General features: G+C 45.0%; 1 protein-coding gene across 4 annotated transcripts in view; it reads right to left on the reverse strand.

Moving 5' to 3' along the window:
• Positions 1 to 228: 228 nt before the first annotated feature.
• LOC135391168 (leucine-rich repeat protein soc-2 homolog) overlaps positions 229 to 23023 on the reverse strand; it is a 69060-nt gene continuing 46265 nt past the window's right edge. For 2 of the 4 annotated variants that reach the window (XM_064621298.1, XM_064621297.1), the window contains 14 exons: positions 17517 to 17639; positions 16068 to 16199; positions 15327 to 15395; positions 14711 to 14926; positions 13872 to 13967; positions 13693 to 13813; positions 13490 to 13598; positions 13281 to 13374; positions 12378 to 12482; positions 12183 to 12297; positions 9870 to 10082; positions 9592 to 9729; positions 8943 to 9112; positions 229 to 3924 (listed from right to left, as the gene is read on the reverse strand). In XM_064621298.1, the coding sequence (XP_064477368.1) occupies positions 3889 to 3924; positions 8943 to 9112; positions 9592 to 9729; positions 9870 to 10082; positions 12183 to 12297; positions 12378 to 12482; positions 13281 to 13374; positions 13490 to 13598; positions 13693 to 13813; positions 13872 to 13967; positions 14711 to 14926; positions 15327 to 15395; positions 16068 to 16199; positions 17517 to 17639 (1737 nt within the window). In that variant the 3' untranslated portion in view covers positions 229 to 3888. Of the gene's footprint in view, positions 3925 to 8942; positions 9113 to 9591; positions 9730 to 9869; positions 10083 to 12182; positions 12298 to 12377; positions 12483 to 13280; positions 13375 to 13489; positions 13599 to 13692; positions 13814 to 13871; positions 13968 to 14710; positions 14927 to 15326; positions 15396 to 16067; positions 16200 to 17516; positions 17640 to 19283; positions 19348 to 23023 lie in introns of those variants that run through there. The other 2 variants (XM_064621300.1, XM_064621299.1) reach the window with 2 other exon arrangements.

Here is a 23023-nt window from a genome sequence, read left to right on the forward strand (position 1 = left end):
CACATCCTACACGTAACAAGTCTTGGAGAATACATTAACAAAATCAACAGCTAATAAACCTGTGTAACGTCTCTGGGACTCCTAAATTTGTGTTCCATCAGCCTCAACTACTTGATCACCTAAACCTCTGTTGAGCTCTAATCATAGGATATCATGAAGTCAACCAGTAAATGTGACATCCACACACTGTATAAGAGGAGGATTAATGTCTCACCAGAACCAGGGCAGTATAACACATAAGCATTTATTGGGGATATCGCTTTTTTTTCTTTCTCTCTTTCTCATTTTTGATTCGCAAGAACACTTTTATGTTGCTTCAGTCCTGTAATAAACCAGTTTAAAAATTCCATTGTTAAAACAACATGCTTTGAGCCATTGACATCACTTCTGAATGCTTTGCAACAAAATCCATCACAACATGCAACAAACAACAAACGTTGTCCTTCCACCAACAACAAATTTCTTGGCGTACTTCTCTTTCCGCAATATAATGACACGTCTCTCAATGTCCTGCATTAAACACCACACAATTAACGAGTGACCCTCTGTTGCGTGCCGCTCGGGATCACTTAACCGTGTTCCGTTCTTTGCACTTCACATTTCAACATCTACGAACATTTTTCTTCTCACGGGAATCTCAAGAGGCTCCAACTGCGGGCTTCAGCAAAGGCAGAAAGCTAAGACTTAACAGCATGAAGGTGACCATAGTGCTTGAGCATACACACACACACATGTACAACTTTGGCAAGAATCCTAAAACAAAGGATTTCTTTATGACAGTGACAAATGTAACGTGTAAACGGAGAGGGTACAACAATTAATTATTATTTATTTTCTGTGTGCAGAAGTGTGACCCTTCACGTTAGGCAAGCAATACAGTCGGCACCGTCCATCCTGACTTTACTTACCCCGATCTTGTGCTATCCAGACAAAACACACGGTGACAGATGTCACTCCATGCAATTTATCCAGAGAACTGGAACCGGATTGCAAGGGACCACAGACGAAAGCTGCGTTCACATGAGGCAACCGTTCAGAGCAACTATGAGCAACTATTGAGTTGCTGGCAGACACCGGCAACCTCGAGCAACTCGAGTTGTTCAGAATCGCTCCCCGACCGAAATCTTGAGAAGTTGCTCGTGCCCCAGCCAATCAGCGAGGGGAGCATTGCCACGTGACTCCCGATGGCATGATTTCGTTCGTGGGTTCATGGGTTCAAGTCCTGCAGGCGCAGCTGAGAAAAAACTTTTTTTCTTCTTTTTTGTTTACTAACGCCACAGTAACATATCAATAGCCATTTTTTGAGGATAATGATAATCTTTTGGCGTAATAAGTTGACCAAGATTTGGTAAACAGCAGCTAAAGAAAAAACACCGTCAGTTGGATTCGAACCCACGTTCTCCGGTTGCCGTAAGATTGCTTGTGGGTGGAGCTACACAGTCGCTACGTGTGAATGCAATCTCGAAGTTGCTCCTAAGACGTTTGTTCGAGTTGCTGGAAAAAGTTGCCCCATGTGAACGCGGCCTTATTCGATGTTCAACCAGGGGCAATGTGCAGCCCACATTTCGTCAAGCGGGGTACAGCGACCTTGACGAAATTTGCCCTGTCCTATCGTACCCATGTACCGCACATTGACCAGCCCAGTTCACCGCGGATGGTCCAATGAGTGATGAAAGCTGTTCACTTGCAGAGCTGCGTTCTCGAATGTGGAAGCTAAGTTCGACAGATGTGGGCGACACTGCAGTTCTGGAGTATGTCAACTTTGACAAGCATGATGACACCCGAGCCGCGATTGCGGATGGAGATGTCATTAATGCTGACGACGGTCGCTTCCACTGATGACCAGAGTCCACAGAGTACGGCTCTAGCATTTGAGCAAAAGAACGACGTTTCTAATAGTAATTAAAATTTAATGTATTAGAATAAGACAAGTCATCAGTAAGAGTTTGCAGGTGCTGAATTTTACTGAAATGACGGTGGATGACGGTATGTCCTCCGGAATAAACGCAGCACTTGTGGACAACTGATGGCCCGTCTACTCTCAACTTTCATTTACAGTAGAACCTCGCTAATTCGATCTCGCTTAATTCGAAATTCCAGTTAATTCGAAGGATTGCTGCGGTCCAGTCTTCACGCGTTGCAATCTGACCGCATAATTTGAAGAAAACTGTCCCGTATCCCGCTTAATTCGTAAGTTTCCTCCCGAATTTCATCATCTTCCATCGGCTTCCAACTGACGCAACGACGACCTGCCATAAAAACCAAGTGCTTGCTCCCTTGCTGACTACCCTTTCCCAGCAGCCAATCACGCGGCACAACCTCCTCGCTCCTCGTGCTTCCTTGCCAGCCAGTGTCCCAGCTGTTCTACCATTACGGAGTATGCGAACACGTTCTGGCTTGCTTTTGTTTCATGCTTTTGTTGAGATCCACTTCGAAGTTCACTTCTTGCCTGTGGGCTGTGGAGACAGCCCGTGAGTGAGGTATAAGACGCTGATGATGAAAGAAAGAGTGGCGATCACCGAGCCGCGAGATCTGCAATGTGCTGAGGGATTCGAGTCTTTCGAAGAGTACGCCAGGATAGAAGACAAAGAACAGACCTGTGCCGCAAGTCGCACGAGGGACATCGTTCTGAACACGGCTCGCGCAAATGAACAGAGTGATGATGACGACGGTGATGAGTCTGCATGCACGCCGTCGTGATGGACTTCGATGAACTGAACGAACGGTGATGTGCGATGTCATTTTCGGAAAGCGGCAGACGAAGATAAGTGAATTCTTCGGCAAATAAATATATTTTCCTTCACCATGTGCCCAGGTTTGCTTAGTTCGAACGCCCGCTTAATTAATTATTTTTTTCGCCATCCAGATGACTTCGAATTAACGAGGTTCTACTGTATCTGGGTCTCCCACTGTCCCCCCCGACATTTTTGCTGGAAACGGACAACACTGGATAAACGACGGTCGACTGTACTATCATTCCTATCTTGTGTCTTGTCTGACAAAAGAAACAGAGACAAGAAAGCAAGCGAAGAAAATGGCAGAAAGATATCTTGTTGCATGCTCAACTTGGCTTGTGCCACGCAATGATGCATATTTCTGCCCCGTCTGCAATAGCCCGCGGCTACTATGTGCCGAGACACTCTGCAAAAAATCGTACGCTGCGAGATATCGGGGGTGAAAACAAGGCATTCGACGTAATGACAACGCTGCTAATAACAATCGCACAAGTAGATAAAAGTTTCAACTTCAGATAAAAGAGTAACAGAGATAACAGTCAGATTAACAGCATGCCAGCACACATATCAGCTTATCAACATGTGATACTTGTAACTTCAGCAGCGTCAGTTCTCCCGACAGATTCCGTCCAACTGAGGGCCCCCCCCCCGGACTACTCCCATCAGCATCCAGACACTCGCTCTGCCCTCGGTAAGCAATTATATCTGTTCAACCTCAGTCTCACTAAATGCTGTCAACCGCATTTCCTTCCAGCAGACCAAAGGATGAAAGTAGGCGAAGCTGTCTCTCTGAAGTGTATACCACACTGGAGACGACACACAATGTCTCTGTGACGATAATGGCTCGAAAAATAGTTCAAACCTTTTCAGCAACAATGCACGGGTCTTGTGGACGAAAGAAAGTATCCTGTCCGAGCTTAGTCTCGGAAAGTGTGGAAGTAGTGGCGTCTGGTGCTTGGTAGAGACCACCACAGACCACCTTCCGCTTGCTGCGCCACATGACACAAAGGTACTGGTACATGCGGGTGGCCCTGCTGCAGCGTTTGCAAGCACGAGGGTGTGGCCCTCCCCACCCGCAGCAGCCTGCCGTCCTTGGGCGAGTTGTCGGCTGTGCTGTGTCTTCATCGGGCCTTGCGCCTTGGGAAGCGTTGTGTCACAGGGTGCGGTATGGGCCCTTCATTTTAAGGTACTGTGAAGGCAATAATACGGGACTGTTTATTATAGAACAACGCTAAAGTAGCGCAGAAGTCATTTTTAACACCCAGTTTTCTTCCTATAAAACTGTTAACTAGGCCAGTGAGATGCACCATGCGAAGTAATTCACACCACAGAGTCATAATTATCGCGGAAATTGAATTTAAAATACGCCGCAAAAAGCGACCGTGCGCAACGGTGGTGAAGAGCAGTACCAGCCTGTGATCTGCTTGGAACCTCGCGCTGACGCTATAAGGAGAACGCTCGCTGATTGGCCTAGAGAAATGTCTGTTACTCGGCTGTTCGGGGTTCTGATAAAGCCTTTCTCCTTGCCCTCGGTAATGCTTCGGCCGCTCCTTCTATCCCAAATTCTCCGGGAAAACTGGCAAAACAGGTTTACGGCGGCAAAGGGACAAGGCAATGACCCCCACTGACCGGCAAACCAGAACGAGTCTCCTTATGCCATCATCAGTGACGTGCCATCATACCTCCCCATCCTCGTTATAGCTGGAGTGGCGAGTTAAGGGTGAACGCGCGGAGCTATGTTTATGTGAGTTTTTTTCTGGGAAACAAATTGTACACATCAAAACCTTTCGCGCTATTCGGTATAATGACACACACACTTTCATCAGATGTCTTAATCTGAAATTTTTTTGGATGGCCCTCTGTACTCCTTTAAAATCTGGGCAGGTTGGGCATACGGAAAATTGTGTAGGATGAGAGCCTCTGTTTAAAAAAGCTAGTGTAATGTTCAAAAGTAAAAAAACAAGGGGCCTCGTTGTTCAGGGAGGCAAAAAGAGATAAAAAAAATCTTAGGGGAGAATTGTGTAAGCGAGTCATCAATAATTTTATCTAAGAAGGTCGATAACTTCATTTCGGGAAAGAAGGATCCGGTCATACACGTGGAAACTCTGACACGAGAAGGGGAGTGCAGTAGAATATAAATAGAGCCTGGAGTTTTTGGGAAATATTTTTTCTCCAAATTCGGGGGGGGGGGGGGGGGGGCAAAAATCGGGGAAATCAACATGTGCTCTAAATTTATGTGAATTCGAGTGGAAAAACTTGCAGTATTCTAAATTTGGGAAGAAATCTGGCTCTATTACTCAAACAAACTGTACTGGTTTGGTACAAACAGTGCTGTAATTGCATTTGCTGCCAAACCAGTTATTTTGCATTCCTACAGCCGTTTCAGTGAGGGCGATTTGCCGGGTAAAAATCGGGTTTCACCATAAAGAGGCAACCTTCAATTCGGAATGCAAATTTGGGGAAGAAACGGGTTAAACCCTAGAACTTCAGGCTCTAAATATAAATAGGTCTCAGTTTCATGGAATAAACCTTTGGTCGGCAGTTCAGTGCAGTCGTCGTGTGTCTTTTACTTGTTCCATCCTTTGACCTTTTTTGCCCAGCACTGGGGTGTTATCGCTTTTAAATGTTTATTATAGTAGCTAGAGGTGCGTGCGGGTGCGGTTGTGCCCGCGGATCTGCGTTACATCCTGGTTTGCAGACAGAAATATGTAACGTTTTGCTATCCGCATGGATAAGGGATAACGAATTTCCGGATAACCGGACCACACAAACATCAGGGGAAACCCGAAAAATTTGGGAGACCATTCTTTATAGCTCCAGAAGAGAGAACAAGGAAAAGATTGTTACTTCAAAAATTCGTGCGAAGTGAGCTGCTTGAAATTAGTAGGCACACGTGTGCCAGAATTTTTATCACAGCCACGGCACTCGCTGCGTCACCCTGCTGTTCAAAGAAGGGTAATGTCTCGGAAAGTTGGTCCCGCGCACATGTTTTTGTCTTTTTGCAAATGCCTTTGGCATAGGCCAAGAGACAGGCGATGCTTTCAGACGGTCTGGACATTGGCGTTTACATGTGGATTTCTTGCGCCCAGTGGGTACAGGGCACCTCTTCCGCTTATAGTCTACCATCTCTACCGTGTGCCCGCCCGCACACACCAAAAGGGAGTGACCTCTGAAGAACGAAGAAATGCCTCCGTGAGAGGTGACACTTTTTCGGAATAATTCGAACACAGCACATGCCAGGGACAGAGGACGTTGACACTTTTCTGGATAAGCGAATCAGAATGACGCAGGTCCTGGAAGATTGTTAACCATACTTGCTGTTCGGATACGGATAACGAATTCGGGATAACCGAGACAAAATCCAATGGCAGCGGGTTCGTTCCCGGTAATGTAGTCCAGATAACGAGTTTTCCGGATATCTGAACTCCGGATAAGCGAGACATGACTGTACTCAGTGTCGGCGTAGGAGCAGGTGCGGGTACACGTATGTCAACTAGTACAGTTGTGGATGTGGTCGCAAGACTTATGTGCGCCGTTACAGTGTGGGCGCCGTCAATGTCATCCGCACTCACCTCTAATTATCATCATGCTAACGCAGTTGCGGAGTTCCAACTCGCTGAATAAAGACACGATACATACGATTTGAAGTGCCACTGCGGACCAAATCTCTTGCCTTCAGAGTCTTACCAAATTTTTGCCATTTGCTATCCATGTGTCTCGCCAGTGTATTCTCCAAAAATATTATTTTCTCTGTGTGAAGCGTAAGCATCATAAAATTAATTTCTAGTTTTGAGAAGCATGGCGTCAGGTGGTGCAGTACCTGGGCATCTGGCAACATTGCTCCTCGAAGGTAGACTTCCGTCTCCTCACCCACGACCTACGAGATTATAGAGACTGTAGAGGAATACGGCGATGATGGAATATCCCAGCGGGCAGATGGGCGCGGCCTCACGCTAGGACGGTGCCGGTAGAACTGAGGCCGGTCAGGACTCATGTAGAGGAATACCATCGTCCTCTACAGAGACCATGTCATAATCGGCGATTTCTGTGCATGAGCCAGTCTGTATGATCCGCTACACAGTGGCCCGCAAAATCTCCATCATGATTCGATAGTGCGAACTTGAATTTTGAACTGGCAGAAGTGGATGTAAGGCTGCAGCAGACGACAGCAACACAACAGCGTAAAGAGCTCCCATCAAAACGAATGAAATGATGATGATAGTCAGTTCACAACTTTAGCAAGAATGCACCTCCTGTGGGACATGCACCACGCGTACAAAAATCGTAAGGTATGCTGAAGTACTAGGTATTATAGCAATCGATGAAACAATAAACAGGGCGATGAGTAGCGCCACCGCTAGCGCGGCACCCGGAAGTAGGGGTGGTGATGCAAATGACATGGCCACTACAGTCGCCGACCGATTTTTCGGACATGCTCGATTATTCGGACTCGTTCGCGGAACAGCCACGGGTCCCATTGAGGTGATGTATAAGAACGTCCAAAATTTCGGACGCCGTGCAGCTCCGTCGCTCGATATTTCGGACTCCGTTTGCCCAACCCGCGAATTTCTCTCTTGGGGCGACGGAAAATATTTGTACGATCTGAAATTCGTATCAAAAGAAATCAACCTACTAAAATAATGAAGCAAAAAAATTGGCAGTGATGATTGTTGACTTTCCATTCCTCTGAGTAGAAGAGGTCTGTCGTAGCGCCTTTGCGTCTTCGTTTTTGGCCAACGGCCCAGCACGTGCAGTCTGCCCGCGAGTCGCGCGACAGCGCTGCAAAGCGAGCTTCACCTAAAGCACACATGCGTTAGGTGAAGCCGACTTGCGGACTTGATGACGATGGTGCCCCTGATAGTGTACATTGACGAAATGTCGCTTCGGGAAATAGAAGCTGATGTTATCAGGCAGATCTGGAAGCGCGTTAGGGAAGCATCGACAAATTTTTCCAGCCTACTAGGGCTTAGTAAAGTTTATTTTGAAGCGAAATTCGTTTTTTCGGACTGCTCGATTGTTCGGACTTTTGCGTGATCCCCACAGAGTCCGAAAAATCGGACGGCGACTGTATAATCTAGTGGGCCGTGTCCTCAACCACAGCTGCTGGCTGACTTCCGACGTTGAGTGGAGGGCGGAGACGCTCACACTACTGCTAGAAGAAAGATGCCAACCCCAATGGCGTCACCCAGTCTTAGAGAATCCGAATCTACAGAGTTTTGCGGCTTCTTTCAAAAATTAGTGGAAGCGTGTAATCCTCACCAACGGCATTTATATTTTGCGTATTGAGTCTATGAACAAAGCTGATCTACAATCCCAAATAAAATCAATAGAATTTTTTTAGTACGCAATGCTACTTTAAAGGAAAATGAAAGCACTGTTTGAAAACTTCTTCTCAGCTCTTTTACTGTGTCTCCCAGGCAATGTAACCAGCACTCACTAAACTATAACTGAAAGGAAACGTTGTGCTGGCGGCCACCTGTTTTGAACATCACAGAGTGGCACTGACGACCGCATGCTTCACGTGACGAAGCCCATGAACGCAAACTGCCATGACAGCCATTTTGGTCAATGTAAAGTTTTGAGCACATGGCAACATTTGCACTGGCATGGCTGGTGCAGGCACGCAGGCGGCACTATGTCCAAACCTGCGAGAATGGTTCTAGCTCTCGAGATCTGGTGTGACCTTGGAAGTGGTTGGATCGAATATCCAAAGAGATTGAAAAAGAAGAAGAAGAAAAAAAAAAACGAGTTCTGAACTTCATAACTGGAAAACAACCCGAAGACACTAGGTCGTCCTGCAACAGTTCAAGGTTCACTGTAACTGTGCCATGCATGATAATGTGCCCACCATATGCAGTATGACAGTGCATTAAGCACAGAGCAGCTGGTACAATAAGAAAATAAGAAAGGCTATGACAGCGTGAATCCAGGAAGGTGTCCTGACAATATTGTCAGAGCGCCAAGCTTAGCAAATTCTGAGTGCGCTGCTACAGGAGCTCTGTGCAGCACCCAAAATTGTATCATCAAGATTATAACCAGTGCTAACAAATTTTTGTAATTTATCCAAGGAAATCAAAAAAATATGCTGGTACAATTTAAAGCAATTTGGGTTTTTATAAAAAAAAATCTGCTTTTCTTCCTGCATCCAGATTTATGATTGAAGGAAGACAAAAGACAGAGCTCTGGCTGCCTGACAACACAACTCACCTGAATAACAAGGGAAGGCCCGCCGTTGACTATCTCTGGCGGGATTTGAGACAGTGGGCAGTTTTCAATGCTCATGATCTGGAGATTTGTGCACAGGGCCAGCTCAAATGGAAGGCTGTGCAAATTTGGGTTGTCATTGATGTACAATGACTCCAGGTTTTCTAAAGTACCTGCAAATAAAATCATTTTCTTTTAAATATTGTAACTTCTTTGGTCACATGTTTCAAGCACGGGGGCACTGTTCAGTGCGTAGGAGAGCACTAGTCCGGCAAACATTTCCATTAGAATATTCCAGAGGTGTCACATGAAATGACGCTGTTCACTACTCATAAATCAAAAAGGTGCTGTAACAGTCAGCAAGCGGAATGTGTCAATTTTGCCATTACTATCAAATACAGTCGCCATTCGATTTTTCGGACTCTGCGGGGATCGCGCAAAAGTCTGAATAAACGAGCAGTCCGAAATATCGAGCGAAGGGGCTGTATGGCATCCGAAATTTTGGACGTTCTTATACACCAACTCTAGCCTGTGAAACCCGTGGCCGTTCCGCGAACGTGTCCGAAAAATCACGCTAGTCCGAAAAATCGGGGTCCAAAAAATCGGTCAGCGACTGTATTTTCCAAATAAGCCACTTTTTCCCATTACTCACCAATCTCTTCAGGCACGCAATTGAGGTTGTTCTCCCCCACACCTAAATAGGTGAGGTTACTAAGGTGGCCAATCGCTCGTGGAAGGCTTGCAAGCTGGTTGCTCTGCACAACCAATTTTTGAAGCTCACGTAAAAAGCCTACAAGAGAGAGAGGGCACATTGCTTAGCATGGTAGCTCGTAATCAGGTCCTGCTTCTGAAAGATGCCACCAAATATAAAAATAAAATAAACCGTCAAATAAGCACGATGTGAAATATAAAAGTTTCCTTGGACCTCACCAATCTCATTGGGCAAGGCATCAAGGCGGTTCTCTTCAAGGTCCAGCACACGCAAGCGAGCTAGGTTCCCAAGGGTGGGAGGCAGACGCCGCAGGAGGTTGTTGCTTAAAATGAGGACTTCGAGTGACTGCAGGTACTGGATGTCGTCGGGAACTTTGCTCAGCTGGTTAGTGCCCAGATTGAGCTCGACCATGTTGGTCCAGGTACCTATGTCTGAAAACGGAGCGGAGGTGTGGTCAGTTGATTATAACAATTGCCGACTGCACAACAGACAGGCTGCAAGAGAGAGAGACTCTTAGGCAAGCAGCACTTTAAATGTCATCATGACATATAAGTCAGTAGCACATCTCTTGTGTAACTACAGCAGTATAAGCTCATGCCTCGTTTATATATTACTCTTTAATTTGACATCCTCGCTTCCATGGGATCCATCCTCTTCTCATGTAAATCCTCCTCGTTAATTCACTTACCTGACAATGGCAGAGATTTTTTTGTCACAAGCATGGGCGAATATGTGTATTCTACCCTCAGTACAGTAGAATCTCGATGATACGATCACGGATTATATAAATTTTGGGATGATACGAATTATTTTCCGTTGTGGGCCGGAATGCTTATTCTTCCCATGTATTACAGTTTGGACGACACAAACGTGTTGCGTTATCCTGCCTCTATGGATGGTACGAACGAGCCGAGGAGGCGACAGAGGTCGTTCCCCCGTGACGCGAGAGCGCGCCAGTCATGCTCTTCCTCCTTTCAAGGAGGCAGGGAGATCCTCACTACAAACTCCCTTACATCATGTTGTGCAATGCAAGCAATGACTCTCCCTTTGGTGGTGGTGGAAGAGGTAGGACCAAAGGGATTACACGGCCCGAAACCTCAGGGCTCATCATCTGTTTCAACCTTTTTAACCTCCTCGCTACAATAAACCGTGAAGCTGTGTGACGTCGCACTGGCTTAGGAAAACAGCGACCAGAACACATGGAGGGAACATATCAGGACAACTTCTGGCAACATTACGGATCACCACTCCGCAAGTCGGTTTCACCTAACGCCTGTGTGCTTTAGGAGAAGCTCGCTTTATGACATTTTCGCGCGACTCGCTGGTGGAAAGCACGTGCTGGGTCTTTGAATCAACGCGCGAATCTCGGCAGCATTGGCCAAAAACCAAGACACACCAGCGTTACCATCGAACTCTTTCACCAGTCACTGTCTATTTTCTTGCCTCAATTTTTATTTTGGTTTAATCATTTTGATACGAATTTCGGATGACACAAATTTTTTTTGCTACCCAGTGAGATTCGTATAATCGAGATTCTACCGTATGGTGACCGCTAGCGGTTGAATGAGTGGTCCTCCTGATTTAAAAGAGCACAGTGGTTTCGGATGACGCATGCCCAGTTTGCACGCCTGATTTCCGGGTGAATTGTGATGCTCTTTGAGGCACTGGCAAATAAGCTTAAAAGAACAGTGCCCTTGGCCACCTGGTCATATTGACCTACTGGAGTTGTACGGGAGCAACAGAGGGACTTTGACCACCAGAAAGACATGCAGAATATGTTTGTCACTGACCATGAAATAGTATCACTGGAAAAACTACAGTTTGAAAATGCAACTAAGTAGACACTTTTACCAGATAGATGTCTTCCACAAATAAACAGTAATACTTCACAAATAAACAGTAATACTTTCTTCAACAATGTGTATTGCTTTGTAGCAATAATAACACAGTACTGTGTTACATGCAGAGTTTTCTTTCCATCATTGGAGCATATCATATGTTGGTCATTAATATGACAATTCACTTTATAACCAATATTTATGGCAATGGTCATGGGCACATTAACAAGGTTCGACTGTACCAGCTTATGTATGGTGCAGTGAGAGACATTTCTGAAAAATAAATAATTTAAGGGTTGTAGCTCACCTTACCATCGAACAGATATGTTTTGGGTCTTCTGTTTCAGGGCAAAACCGGTGTTTATCCCGATTATGACTACCGTCGCTTAGGCTAAAACCCGAAACTAACTTTGCAAAGTGCCAATTCAGCCACCAATACGGGTAGTGGAGAACACCAAGCACTGCACATTCCGCACAGCCATTCCGCATCTGGTGTTCCATCTGAAGTGCGAGAAGCTCTCTTTTTTTTATTTTTCCGCTGGAAACTCTGCTTTCCCACCTGATGTTCCCCGATTTTACACTGTTTTACAGCTGCTAAAATAGCAACCGATTTTTACCTCCCGCTTTTCGAGAAACATAAACCCGAAGACACAAGGCCGCACATATGTTACTGTTTTGTACATGCTTCCATACCTAGAGGCAAAGATGTGAGCTGGTTGTCCTTCATGTTTAACTTGGTGAGGTTCTTGGCACGCGAAAAGATACCGAACGGAATCTTGTTGATCTGGTTGTGCTCCATGTTGATGGACTGCGAGGGAGAGAAGTTTGGCGTAAATCTTTTCTCTGTTGAGAGAGAACATCAGAGAGGCTGAATCCGGAGGCACTCACATATACGCTGCAAAACTGAGATGGCCCGCCAACCGGATAGGACGTGAAATTGTTCCGGGACAAAGTGAGGCTGCTCAAATTGGTAAAGCTAGACAATAGACCCTCCTGAAATAAGAAGCATTGCTTAGTACCTGTCAGAGTATTTAAACTATGTGTTCAAAGCACAGTGTTGACACACGAGTCTTACAGATGTTTCGGTACGTTGCACATTTATGTATGTTGGGATGCAACAAGCTCTACAATTGTCAAACTTTTCAGTGTCATATGAGCAATGGCAGCATGGAGTGATATACTTCGATTATAAAATGACGTAGGGGAACACAATACCAAAGCTGCAACTGCTACCTTCGACTGTACTACAGCACTGATCTGGCCGTATTTTTAGGACCGAGCCCGACTTTCCTTTGACTTACCTTCCCGGACCTGATGGTTCTATCCCTGGCCCAGGACCGACTTGAGCCCGAGAAATTTCTAGGCTACGTGGCCTGGTCCGTCAACTATGGAGTAGTTGGCTACAAAAGATAGCTGTGGCTAGCTAACAGTGGCATAGCACAGGCTCAAGCCCGACCCAAGCCCGACCCAAGCCCAATCCAAGCCCGATCCAAGCCCGTCAATGTACGGGCCTGGCCCACGACGTCAAACCCAAGCCCTGCCCAGACCGATCTGTGCAGTGCTCTAGGCTATACAATTCCACAAATGCAAGTCACTGAGAGAACACTTGAACTGAGGCATGCCTCAACCACGCCACTGTTATGACTGGCTTCTCAGCACTCAATTGACACCAGAAAGTTTCACAACATGACGTATGCTCGTTGCAATAGGGTCAGCTATGCAGTATGTGCCAAGACAGCTGTGACACTTGTGTCAAAACACTGCGTATTGGAAGAAAGAAATTCTGCGTACTGGAAGTTGCGAAATAACGTTACTCTCCACGTTGAAGTCTGTCATATTTACACAGTTGTTTAATGACTTTGGTACTGATGTCAATTGATTATACCTGCAAGTAAAACAAGAAAATAGCCAGCTTATTTTACGGAGCAGGGGATGTGTACAGATTATGAGAAGTCGACAGCGTGATTGTCAGCTCAAAGAAATGCCATTTACGAACTCACCTTAGTCCTAACCGTGTTAGAGCTTTCAGGTTGCCTATCGTCTCAGGAATGTCAATCAGCTCGTTGTGCTGAACATCAAGTGTGGAAAGCTGAACACAGTTGCCGATTTCTACAACATAATATGTGAAAAAAAAAAAAAAAAGTGACATTCACGCATGGAACGCATTCACAAATTTCTCACAGGTCCGCTTATTTCCACCCACCTGAAGGCAAGTGCTTCAAGTGGTTATTTGAGGCATCGAATGTGATGAGTTGCGTCAACTTCCCAATCCCTGCTGGAAGTTCCCTGATTTTGTTTTCCCGCAAGCTAAGCATTGTTAAATTCTGAGAAGAGAGAGATATCAAACACAGATCCACGACAACGGACTAGTTTGTGCCTTACAGTTAAATTAGCTATGTTGTCCCCCACTTCTCGTATCCTGTTAAACCTCAGGAAGAGGGTAGTTAAAGATGTCAGCTTGTAGACTACCTCAGGGATCTGAAAGAAGAGCAAAGAAAGATCACAACAAGAGCAAAAAAAAAAGTAAAACAGTTTCGCCTCGATTAAAAAGTATAGCATTATTGTATATATGGTATACACGGATATTTACATGTACACTCATTATGCAAGATAAAGTACAGAATATTTCTTCCAGTTTCTAACAGGTACTGCTGGTGTGTCAATGTGTCAAAAATTTTCAGCTCCCACATTTGTTTCAGCATACATTACAAACAATAAAACCTGCCTATTAAAACTTAAAAACCCTATGTATTGTGAATACACTATTCTGCTATTTTCTTGTTTTTTAAACAGCAGCTAAGTAAATATTGCAACAAAGTTTCTGCGGCTACAAAACTATCCAAACTTGGGTATTGGTAAGCAGTTTCGGAAGCTTTATGTGTTATTTCATTTTCACGATTTCTTCACAAAGAACTGGACTGGAGTAGCAATTTCGCATAAAATTTTTGCGTTTCGTACATCCTCGAACATATAGTCTAGCTCCCAAATGCTCTTTATATTCATTTTATCTTCATTACAATCCCCATGACTTATTTTGGGTCAACGCACACTTTAACCTGGATGCTGCTCCCCATTTCCCTAAGCTTTCCTAAGCATCAGAGTCTTTTGAACACTGGTAACCCTTACGTACTAAGGCCTATTTTCAAATAGAGGCTACACACATGTCTCAAATACATGTCATAAGTTACACTGAAAGTACAGATCCCAAGGAGTCACCGCACCTCACTCAGCTTGTTGTGCCTGAGGTCAAGTACCCGCAGCTGCCGAAGGTTGGCTAGAGTGTCTGGCAAGCTGGTGAGAGAATTCTCGCTGAGTGCTAACGTCTGCAGGTTCACCAGGCCCCCAATTTCAGGTGGGAGAGTGGCCAGCTTGTTGCCGTACAAGTAGAACTCCACCAGATGGCACAGGTCTCGCACCGATGCTGGCAACACTGTGATCTGTTGTCCGCAAAGCATTGGGTTCAAATAGTTAACGAAACGTCACAAAGACCACTGAGGAAACTTCTACGATCAGAAAAGCATCTTTTGTAAGGCACCAAGATCAACAAATAATGCTTGTTGCCACTTATAAAAGCTTGCTGGTTGTGATGGACGCTATAAACACTGATCGTAAGCTACATTTTTGGCAAAAAGTACATGTAAGTCCTGGTGAATAACATAGGACTCAAATTGCTTCCTCCTCACGTCACAAGAGGGAGAGAAGTCTGCATATGGCCTATACCCACAAGATTTCACTGTATACACATCCGTATCTGCTTCAAACAGTATTATGATGCGGTGGGCTACTACATGTCGGAAACAATCTCCATGTCTCCGGCTGGCACACCGAGATGCTTACACTGGATTTGCTTAGGTCTAGGCGGGTAGCACCCTCTTCCTTGCAACGGCTGAGCTCCTTGGATACATCCTAAACGAAAAAGGAAAGTGGGCACGTTACAAAACATTCCGCATCACTCCAGTCATTACTCTACTGCGCTCATTTGGGTTCGTATAATATAGAGATGGGACGAATCCAGAATTTTCCGAATCCGAATCCAAGCAAGGTTCTGCGAATCCACTAATCTTACGAATCTTTCGAACCCTTTCTTTAAAAAGAGCCTAAATATCAGGAAAAAAAAAACTGAAAAAAGGAAAACAAATAAAATAATAGTTCAGTTTCGGGAGAAAATATAGTTCTTCTTAAACGTAATTTATATAACGTGTTATACATCGACTACAAGAAATACATAGATTCTCGAGTCTGAATTATTTCCATAAAACTAAGCAACAATCAAAAGCAAAACCATGTTACTTGTAACTTGTAATGTAACAGTTCCTGCCTGAACTCTCTCAGTCCAGAGCAATGTAAACAAACAAACAAGGAAACACCCGTCACTCAAATAGGCTTACGGCAGACTCCGGAGGCGCGAATTTGAAAAAGAAACAAACAAACGTGGCTGGTGGATTCGATAGAATTGATTCGCCGCTCTGGGCACTGGGATTCGGATTCGCGAATCTCGAATCCCTGCCTAGGATTCGTGGATTTGCGGATCTGGTTGGCACATCCCTAGTATAATAGTTACGGTGGTGTTGCCCTCACCAGATCAGCCTGAATCGATCCTTTCTTCTTTGATGTTGGCTTGGGCTTTGTCGTGCCTGGATGGGTCACCGTAACCTGCTTCGGTCTTGCTGCATCTCCGCTGCCCAGCGAGCCGGAGCTCAGCTTTTTTTCCTGTCAGACCAGAAAGTTAAATGTACATTAGTTACCCATCACACCATTCGCCAGATCTCGGAAGATAAATTCTCTCGTAGTACAAAGATGTAGTACACATGTACTCATGTTCAAAGTATTCGAGGTACTTGGGACTTTTCAAGGACTTCCTCCTCGATCCACGTGATCTTTTTTTGCTGTCACATTCGGTAGATATAAGCGTAATGTGTAAAAGTCGAGGGACGTCAGCTCACATGTAACCTTCGGTAGCACATGAGTGGGGTCTGACTTTTTCAAGTTAAATGCCTTTCCCGGACTTGAGGCAAAAGTTCGTTGCTATTTTTGAATCTGTAACTCAGGGTGAAATCTGACGCCACGGATACATTTGGGTGTTGTTCTGCCCAGCAAGCCATGTGCAGTTAAAATGCATATATATTGGTCAAAGAATATATACCTTACCATTCATAGTGACAAGGACCACATGTTGTAATATCAAATGTGCTTCGCATAGTTTATTGTTGCGATCAAATAACCTTTACGTAAAACCAGCATACAAATTGTTACCAAACAGTACACCTGATATGTATTACAACATGATATGTAATGGGAATTCCATTTTGGAGGAAATTGAGTTCAACCTGAACTGGTCCTAAACTGATCTGGGTGGGAATAATCGGAAGGGATCATGTTTACTCCGAAAATGGCAGACCCTATAGTAGACTAATAAGTCTAATAAGTAGTCAATTTTCTGGCAATGTAACATCACAGAGGTTATGACAGGCATGAAATAGTGCAAATAACTCCCACTTACTCAGAGCTGTAAATAGCTGGACATATATGTGGCACTACAAGCACGTTATCAATCGTAACATTTAGAAGAAAGTGAAAGGAATGTAAAAAGGGTGATAAGCACAGCAGTAGACCATGGCACTAACCTCTGAAAGCAATCTAAACGCAATCTCTAGAGTTCTGTCATGCTTAGTAAGGATGCTTACAATTCCCTAACCGGTGGGATGCAAGACACCTAAGTGCGGTTCTGCGGAGACTTCTGAGCAACATATGTTTGCAACACAGCGTAACAGTTTAGCTATGGCTTACGTATTTTAAAATGCATTTTTCTGGCTATGCTGAGATTCCCAGAAGGTGAAATCCTCGCCCTCTGAAGAAGTTTTCGGGGTAAGTTACTGTGGAAAAGCTGTACAGGTGACAAATTTTGGGTGCTGAACACTGGTAACGTCTCATTGGTCTGCAACGTCTAGTGTCGATGAGGTACTAGGACCTACTTGGGCAGGTTTCTGTTGCATTTCATGGAAGAAAAATGGAAATAAGACAACGTACGCTAGCATGTGTCGGGGGCGGTGGCGTGGGCAGGGGCTCTAGGTGGAGGTCGTCGTCTGCATTGGCGTTGGCTTCTGAGTCCCCTCCCCCACAGCATTCCACCTGGCAGCAGCACGAGCCACGCTGCAAAGGGAAAGCTGCTTTTAGGGGAAGGCCAAATGCCAATGCAGACTTCTTCGACTCCTCCCATACTGAATTTAAAGCTTTCATTCTAGTTTTTTGTATATTAAATAGATGCTATGAACAGTCTTCTCTTTTTCCCTTTGTTTTTCCATTCTGAACAGAAAAATAATCCCATTTCATTCCTTACCAGGCGCACAGAATTCAGAATTCTGAGTGCCTCGCGACATGGGTGTCTTCGGAATTGCTATGAGGGATTTGGACAAGCATAAAGAACATCTATCCCACACGCTATTTTTTTAAATTTATTTCAAATGCATTATCAGGCGTACCGCAGCACCAGGGGCAGATAAAAATATGACCTTGAGAGAGTGAACTATTGTCCAGCTTTTACCCACTTCACCCTGTCATGCATGAATCATAAACATGTGGTGACTGTACTCATTGGTCACAGCCATCATCATTAATTAAGAGAAAATACGAACATTTAGTGGTATACAGGCAGGCAGCTTTGAAACATAGCGGGGTTCAAAAGCTCTTGATCAAAGTGCGAGAGGGGTGCAGAACTGGTTTTTGAATAAGTCTGTCGCTCTCAGTGGGACAAAAATTGTGTTATTAATTTTATGCTTTTTGTTTATGTCCAATCATGTTTCATGCATGCCACTCAATGGCAAAATGGGCGTGCAATGTGGAATTGTGTCACAGCTTTATACATCAACGCCTGAACAGCAATCTTCAGAAAATTACATTTTTCCTTGTTTAACCAAATATTGCCATGCATGCACCGGCAGAAAAAAAAAAAGAAAGTGGCGGTCCTGTAAAGCGCGCTTTACAATAAGGCAGGAATGTGCTGCAGGAAAGACCTCCTCCGCGCTTAAAAAACAAATTTAGAAAAAGCCACACCCAGGACGCCCAGTTTGAGTGATTCATCAACAGCAAGTGCACTACTCTTTTTTGCTATTCATTCTAGGTTTTCCTGCTACCATTATCAGATATCACACGGGATATCCGAAGTTTCTTCAGCGAGGACCCATTTAGGGCTTCAAAGACGTACCGAGGAATCCCTTTTCGTTCTTTCACGAAATTGTGCAACACAACGGCACGCGCCGACCATATCAGCAATCACGTCAGCGCAAGATTTGAAGTATGCATCTCCTTCTTTGCATGTCCTGCCAGAAATAGCTTGCCTCTGCATTCAAAGCAGATATGTAGACATTGCCAGTCACAAATTGTGGCCATTTGTTTATTGTTTACGCCACAACGACGTAAGTTCTGCGAACAAGTCATTTAAGCTGTACCATACACAGACCAACACCCCCCACTGCCCCTACTAGACAAGCGGCGTTTTAATGCAACGTATTATATGTAACTGAGCCAAGTGAAAAAAAGAAGAAAAAAAAAGCCATCAATGGACCTTCGCAGATTTCGGTTCTTCGCGGTTCCAATGCGCTGCAGACGACCATGCCAGACACGTGCCTCCGCCTGGTGGAAATGAACGCAACTAAACGCAACCACAGTTGCTGCATTCGAGCGACCAACTGTCGCAGACGATTCAGAATACGACCGACGAAGAGGGTGCAGACGGCATCTATAGGGGTTCTGAAACCGACGAAGCCGTCCCGTGCGAGCCCCATTTCCGAACGTTACCTCTTTGCCGCAGTTGTGTCCGCTGCTGCTGGAAGCTGCAACATCGTCTTCCATGCTGCTGAAGGGGGAGGCTGGGAAGCAGAGAGGAGGCGCGAGATAGTGTGCGCCAGAAGTACGAGATGATTGGACGGGGTTGAGCACGTGATGGAAGAGTGTAAATAAAAAGAGGGATGGGGTATAAAGTAGGCGGCGTGCTAGCAGTGTGCTCTGGTAGCGAGGCAGTGATGTTTAAACGCAGGATCCGCGCCAAACGTAGCTCTGATTTATAAAGAAAATGCAAAGGGAACACACATTACGAAGAGCTATGACAAGTTTCACGGGAGCGAAGCGAGACAGAACAAAGTCAATTAACGGGAAAGGCTACCGAAAGTGCTGTATACAGGGTGTTCAAAATTAAGCTTTCACGAGCGCTACGCAAACACAGAGATGACAGGAAACCGGATGATAACTTTACGCTACTTGTGTAAGAAACAGGTGCTGCTAATTATGTAGCACCTGTTTCTTACTCAAGGAACAGAAAAATAGCACCCGCTTTCTTTTGTTCGCCTATTTATAAAGTACTAGTGAAAGCTTAATTTTGAACAGCCTGTAGAATGGGACTGCATTTATGCGCCGACCTCGTGTACCGGATACGATATACAGGGTGTCCCAGAAAACGTGTCATTGAATTATAATAAAAAAACTACACCATCTAGAGTCATGCGGTCAATGGCATTTGTTCTTACTGGGTTTTTGCCACCTCCTCATGTGAATGTCGTGTAACGTAAGTTTAATTATGTAAATTTTTGCGAGCTTAAGTCTGAAATTTGCCTAGTAAAGGTCACTTTTTTACCCCACCAATGTGAAGAGCGTGTGTAATTTAGTCAAATTAATGATAATTGACAGGGATATTCAGGGGCTATCCCATCGGAAAAAAAGCCGAACATCATGCTCTACGGAGGTTGCACAGAATAGCGCACGATGAATTTTACAGCGCAATCTTTGTCAGTCCGACGAAAGGAGGTTGGAAACCCAGCCCTCCCCGACATCGCAGAAAGAGATAAAACAGGCACGGCTTATCACGTCCGACTTTCGCTGGGATAATGCTTTCCCTCTCCCAATTTTAGGAACTGTTACTTTTTCTACTATCACTCTGTGGGCTGGCTTCGGAACCTCTTTTCGTCGCACTGAGAGCGATTGCGCTCAAAAAGACATCGCGCGTTATGGTCCGGTGCTCCGAAAAGCATGATATTCGGCTATTTTTTCCGATGGGATAGCTCGTGAATGTCACTGTGAATTATCATGAATTTGGGTGAATTCGGCACGCTCTTCATATTGGTGGAGTAAAAAGGTGACCTTTACTTGGCAAATTTCCGAGTTCAGTTCGCAAATATTTACATAATTAAACTTGGAGTACATGACATTCACATTAGGAGGTGGCAAAAACCTAATACGAACAACGCTGTTGGCCGCATGATTCTAGGTGGCGTAGTTTTTTTATTATAATTCAGTGACACGTTTTCTGGGACACCCTGTATAAAGTCAGCAGGAAGGGAACTTTGCCATCACATAAAGCGAAGAGGAACTCAGTATGGAAATAGACACATGAATTTCACAGCAGCATCACATGTAACTGCGAAGAACAGACTCAACTCAACTCATATATCACAGTCAGACGGACGATTTGCAGTAACTAATGCTTGCCTCAGGTTTCTAGTTGCTATTCTGCATGCAGAGCATGCAAGAAAAGAGAAAAAGACATGCATTTTCAGAATTGCTTGCAACGCGAACGCAGCAATGTCAATGTGGCAACAGGGTGTGCGCTGCGCCGCAATGCGAGTCGTGCTGAGGCAAAGTCGGCTTTACAGGCACAATAACACTTAATGGAGACAGAAGACAGTACTTGTATGAGACGAATGCTGCGACCATAACACGGTCCGCTATCACCTCACGGATGCAGATTCTCACAATCATAATCAACAGAAGAATCGAAGTAGAGGTACGTTACAGACACCAACTTCTGGGTCGGAAACGAGACCAAGTTTACAGGTCACTTCCGAGTATGTGTCAATAACCTGAAGAAAATTATGGCAACAGATGTGTAATCGAACAATTTGCTTATTATTATTGCCATCCTTATTGCTCGCTTGAGGACATTTCTAATAGGAAGTTTGTCATACGTCTGATTTCTTTCTAACGTTGACCGTAGCAGTTCTATGACTTTGAAGACAAGAAGCGGCGGAAGGGAACGACGAAAATTGCACGTTCGCGGCCACAGTCTTTCAGGAATATTCTACTTCACCTTCACTCGCTTGAACGAAGGCAAATAATAGACCTCTACACGAGAAACGTCATCATGACGTTGGTAGACACTACTAGACAGACTGAAACCGAAACAAATGGCAAGGGGAGGGCTGGGTTCAACGAATGGGCACTTGCTCGCTGCCACCTTTTGAAAGAAAAGTAGGACGCGAAGGGCGCGTTTCAGGGACCATCGTAATCCCCTCAAGACAGTGACTTTCAGGCCCGACCTTGTTCGCTTCTAGCTTCCAGCGTAGTTCAACTGGCGCTGTCGAACACTATGACGTCACTCGATTCCGTTCCAGTCGATTTCTAAACTGTGGTGTCATTTTATTCCTTATGGACCGCTGACCACGGCATCGAAAATCCCACGTGGAATAGTGACGTAGTCTGACTTTATTCGATGGAGTATATATACGACAAGAGCCGGATGTTGAGAGTATGCCGAAATTCCCTCTCTGAAAAAAAAAGAGAGAGAGAGAGAGAGAGAAAACGTCACCCCCTAAGAACCAATGAGGGCGCGACCTTGAGAAAAGGAATGCCGTGCAAGCGTCTCACAGAATTACGGGACGTCTGGAAGGCGCCTTTCTTCCTCCGAGCGCCGCCCTCTCACTCCTCCGTCCAGGGAGTGATGTCACACCGCCGGAGCTTCTGCCAGCCGCGGAAACAGCGCTGATCACCAAAATCTGGTGATCTTGCCCTTACAACAGCACACATGAGCGTGTGTCCACTCAATTTTGGAATAGAAATTTGAGGGTCCTTCAAGGGCCTTTCAAGACTCAGCCGTCATTTTACCCGGGACGTAAAACACAGTTAATGGTCGGGACTTCAATATTTCACACACACACACAAAGAACGTTTATAAGCTATGGGCATCACACGACAGAATACGAAGACTGCACTCTGTCATTTTGGGGACTAAACGCATTACAACAAAAATTACTCCCTCTAGGGAGTAAATGCACGGGAGTAAATGAATGACACAGAGTGGGGACTAAATTTCACGCTCTGTTCTAATAGTCCTCAGGTACATAATCCGTGTGCATGAATGAAAATATTTCGAATTAAGCCGTCAACCGTGATACGTCGAGCGATATGAAGTCTCGCGACATGCATAGGGAACAACTTCGCAAGAAAGGACCGCTAACTATTTCTTACTCTTGTGTGAGTGGAAAATTTTTAAGTTAGCTATACATGTATATAGCCTTATTAGATGAAATTCACGAAGAGCACATATTTACGTAGACTGTTGCATTCAGGTGACTATTTGCAGTCCTGGGTAGCAAATTTCGGGGCTAGGTGACTAAAATGGGGTCTAGGGAAGTGGTAGCTGCAATAACACCCTCATTTAACTCCTTTTTTTTTTTCTTCCTTCTTCTACTTCTTGGTGTGGTGCTCCTCCGGGGACTGTTGGTGAATACAACGGGAAGCGCCGTTAATTTCTCGCTCTCGCACATCTA

Source organism: Ornithodoros turicata, chromosome 4 (genome assembly GCF_037126465.1).
Source record: "Ornithodoros turicata isolate Travis chromosome 4, ASM3712646v1, whole genome shotgun sequence".
NCBI classification, from domain to species: Eukaryota; Metazoa; Arthropoda; class Arachnida; order Ixodida; family Argasidae; genus Ornithodoros; species Ornithodoros turicata.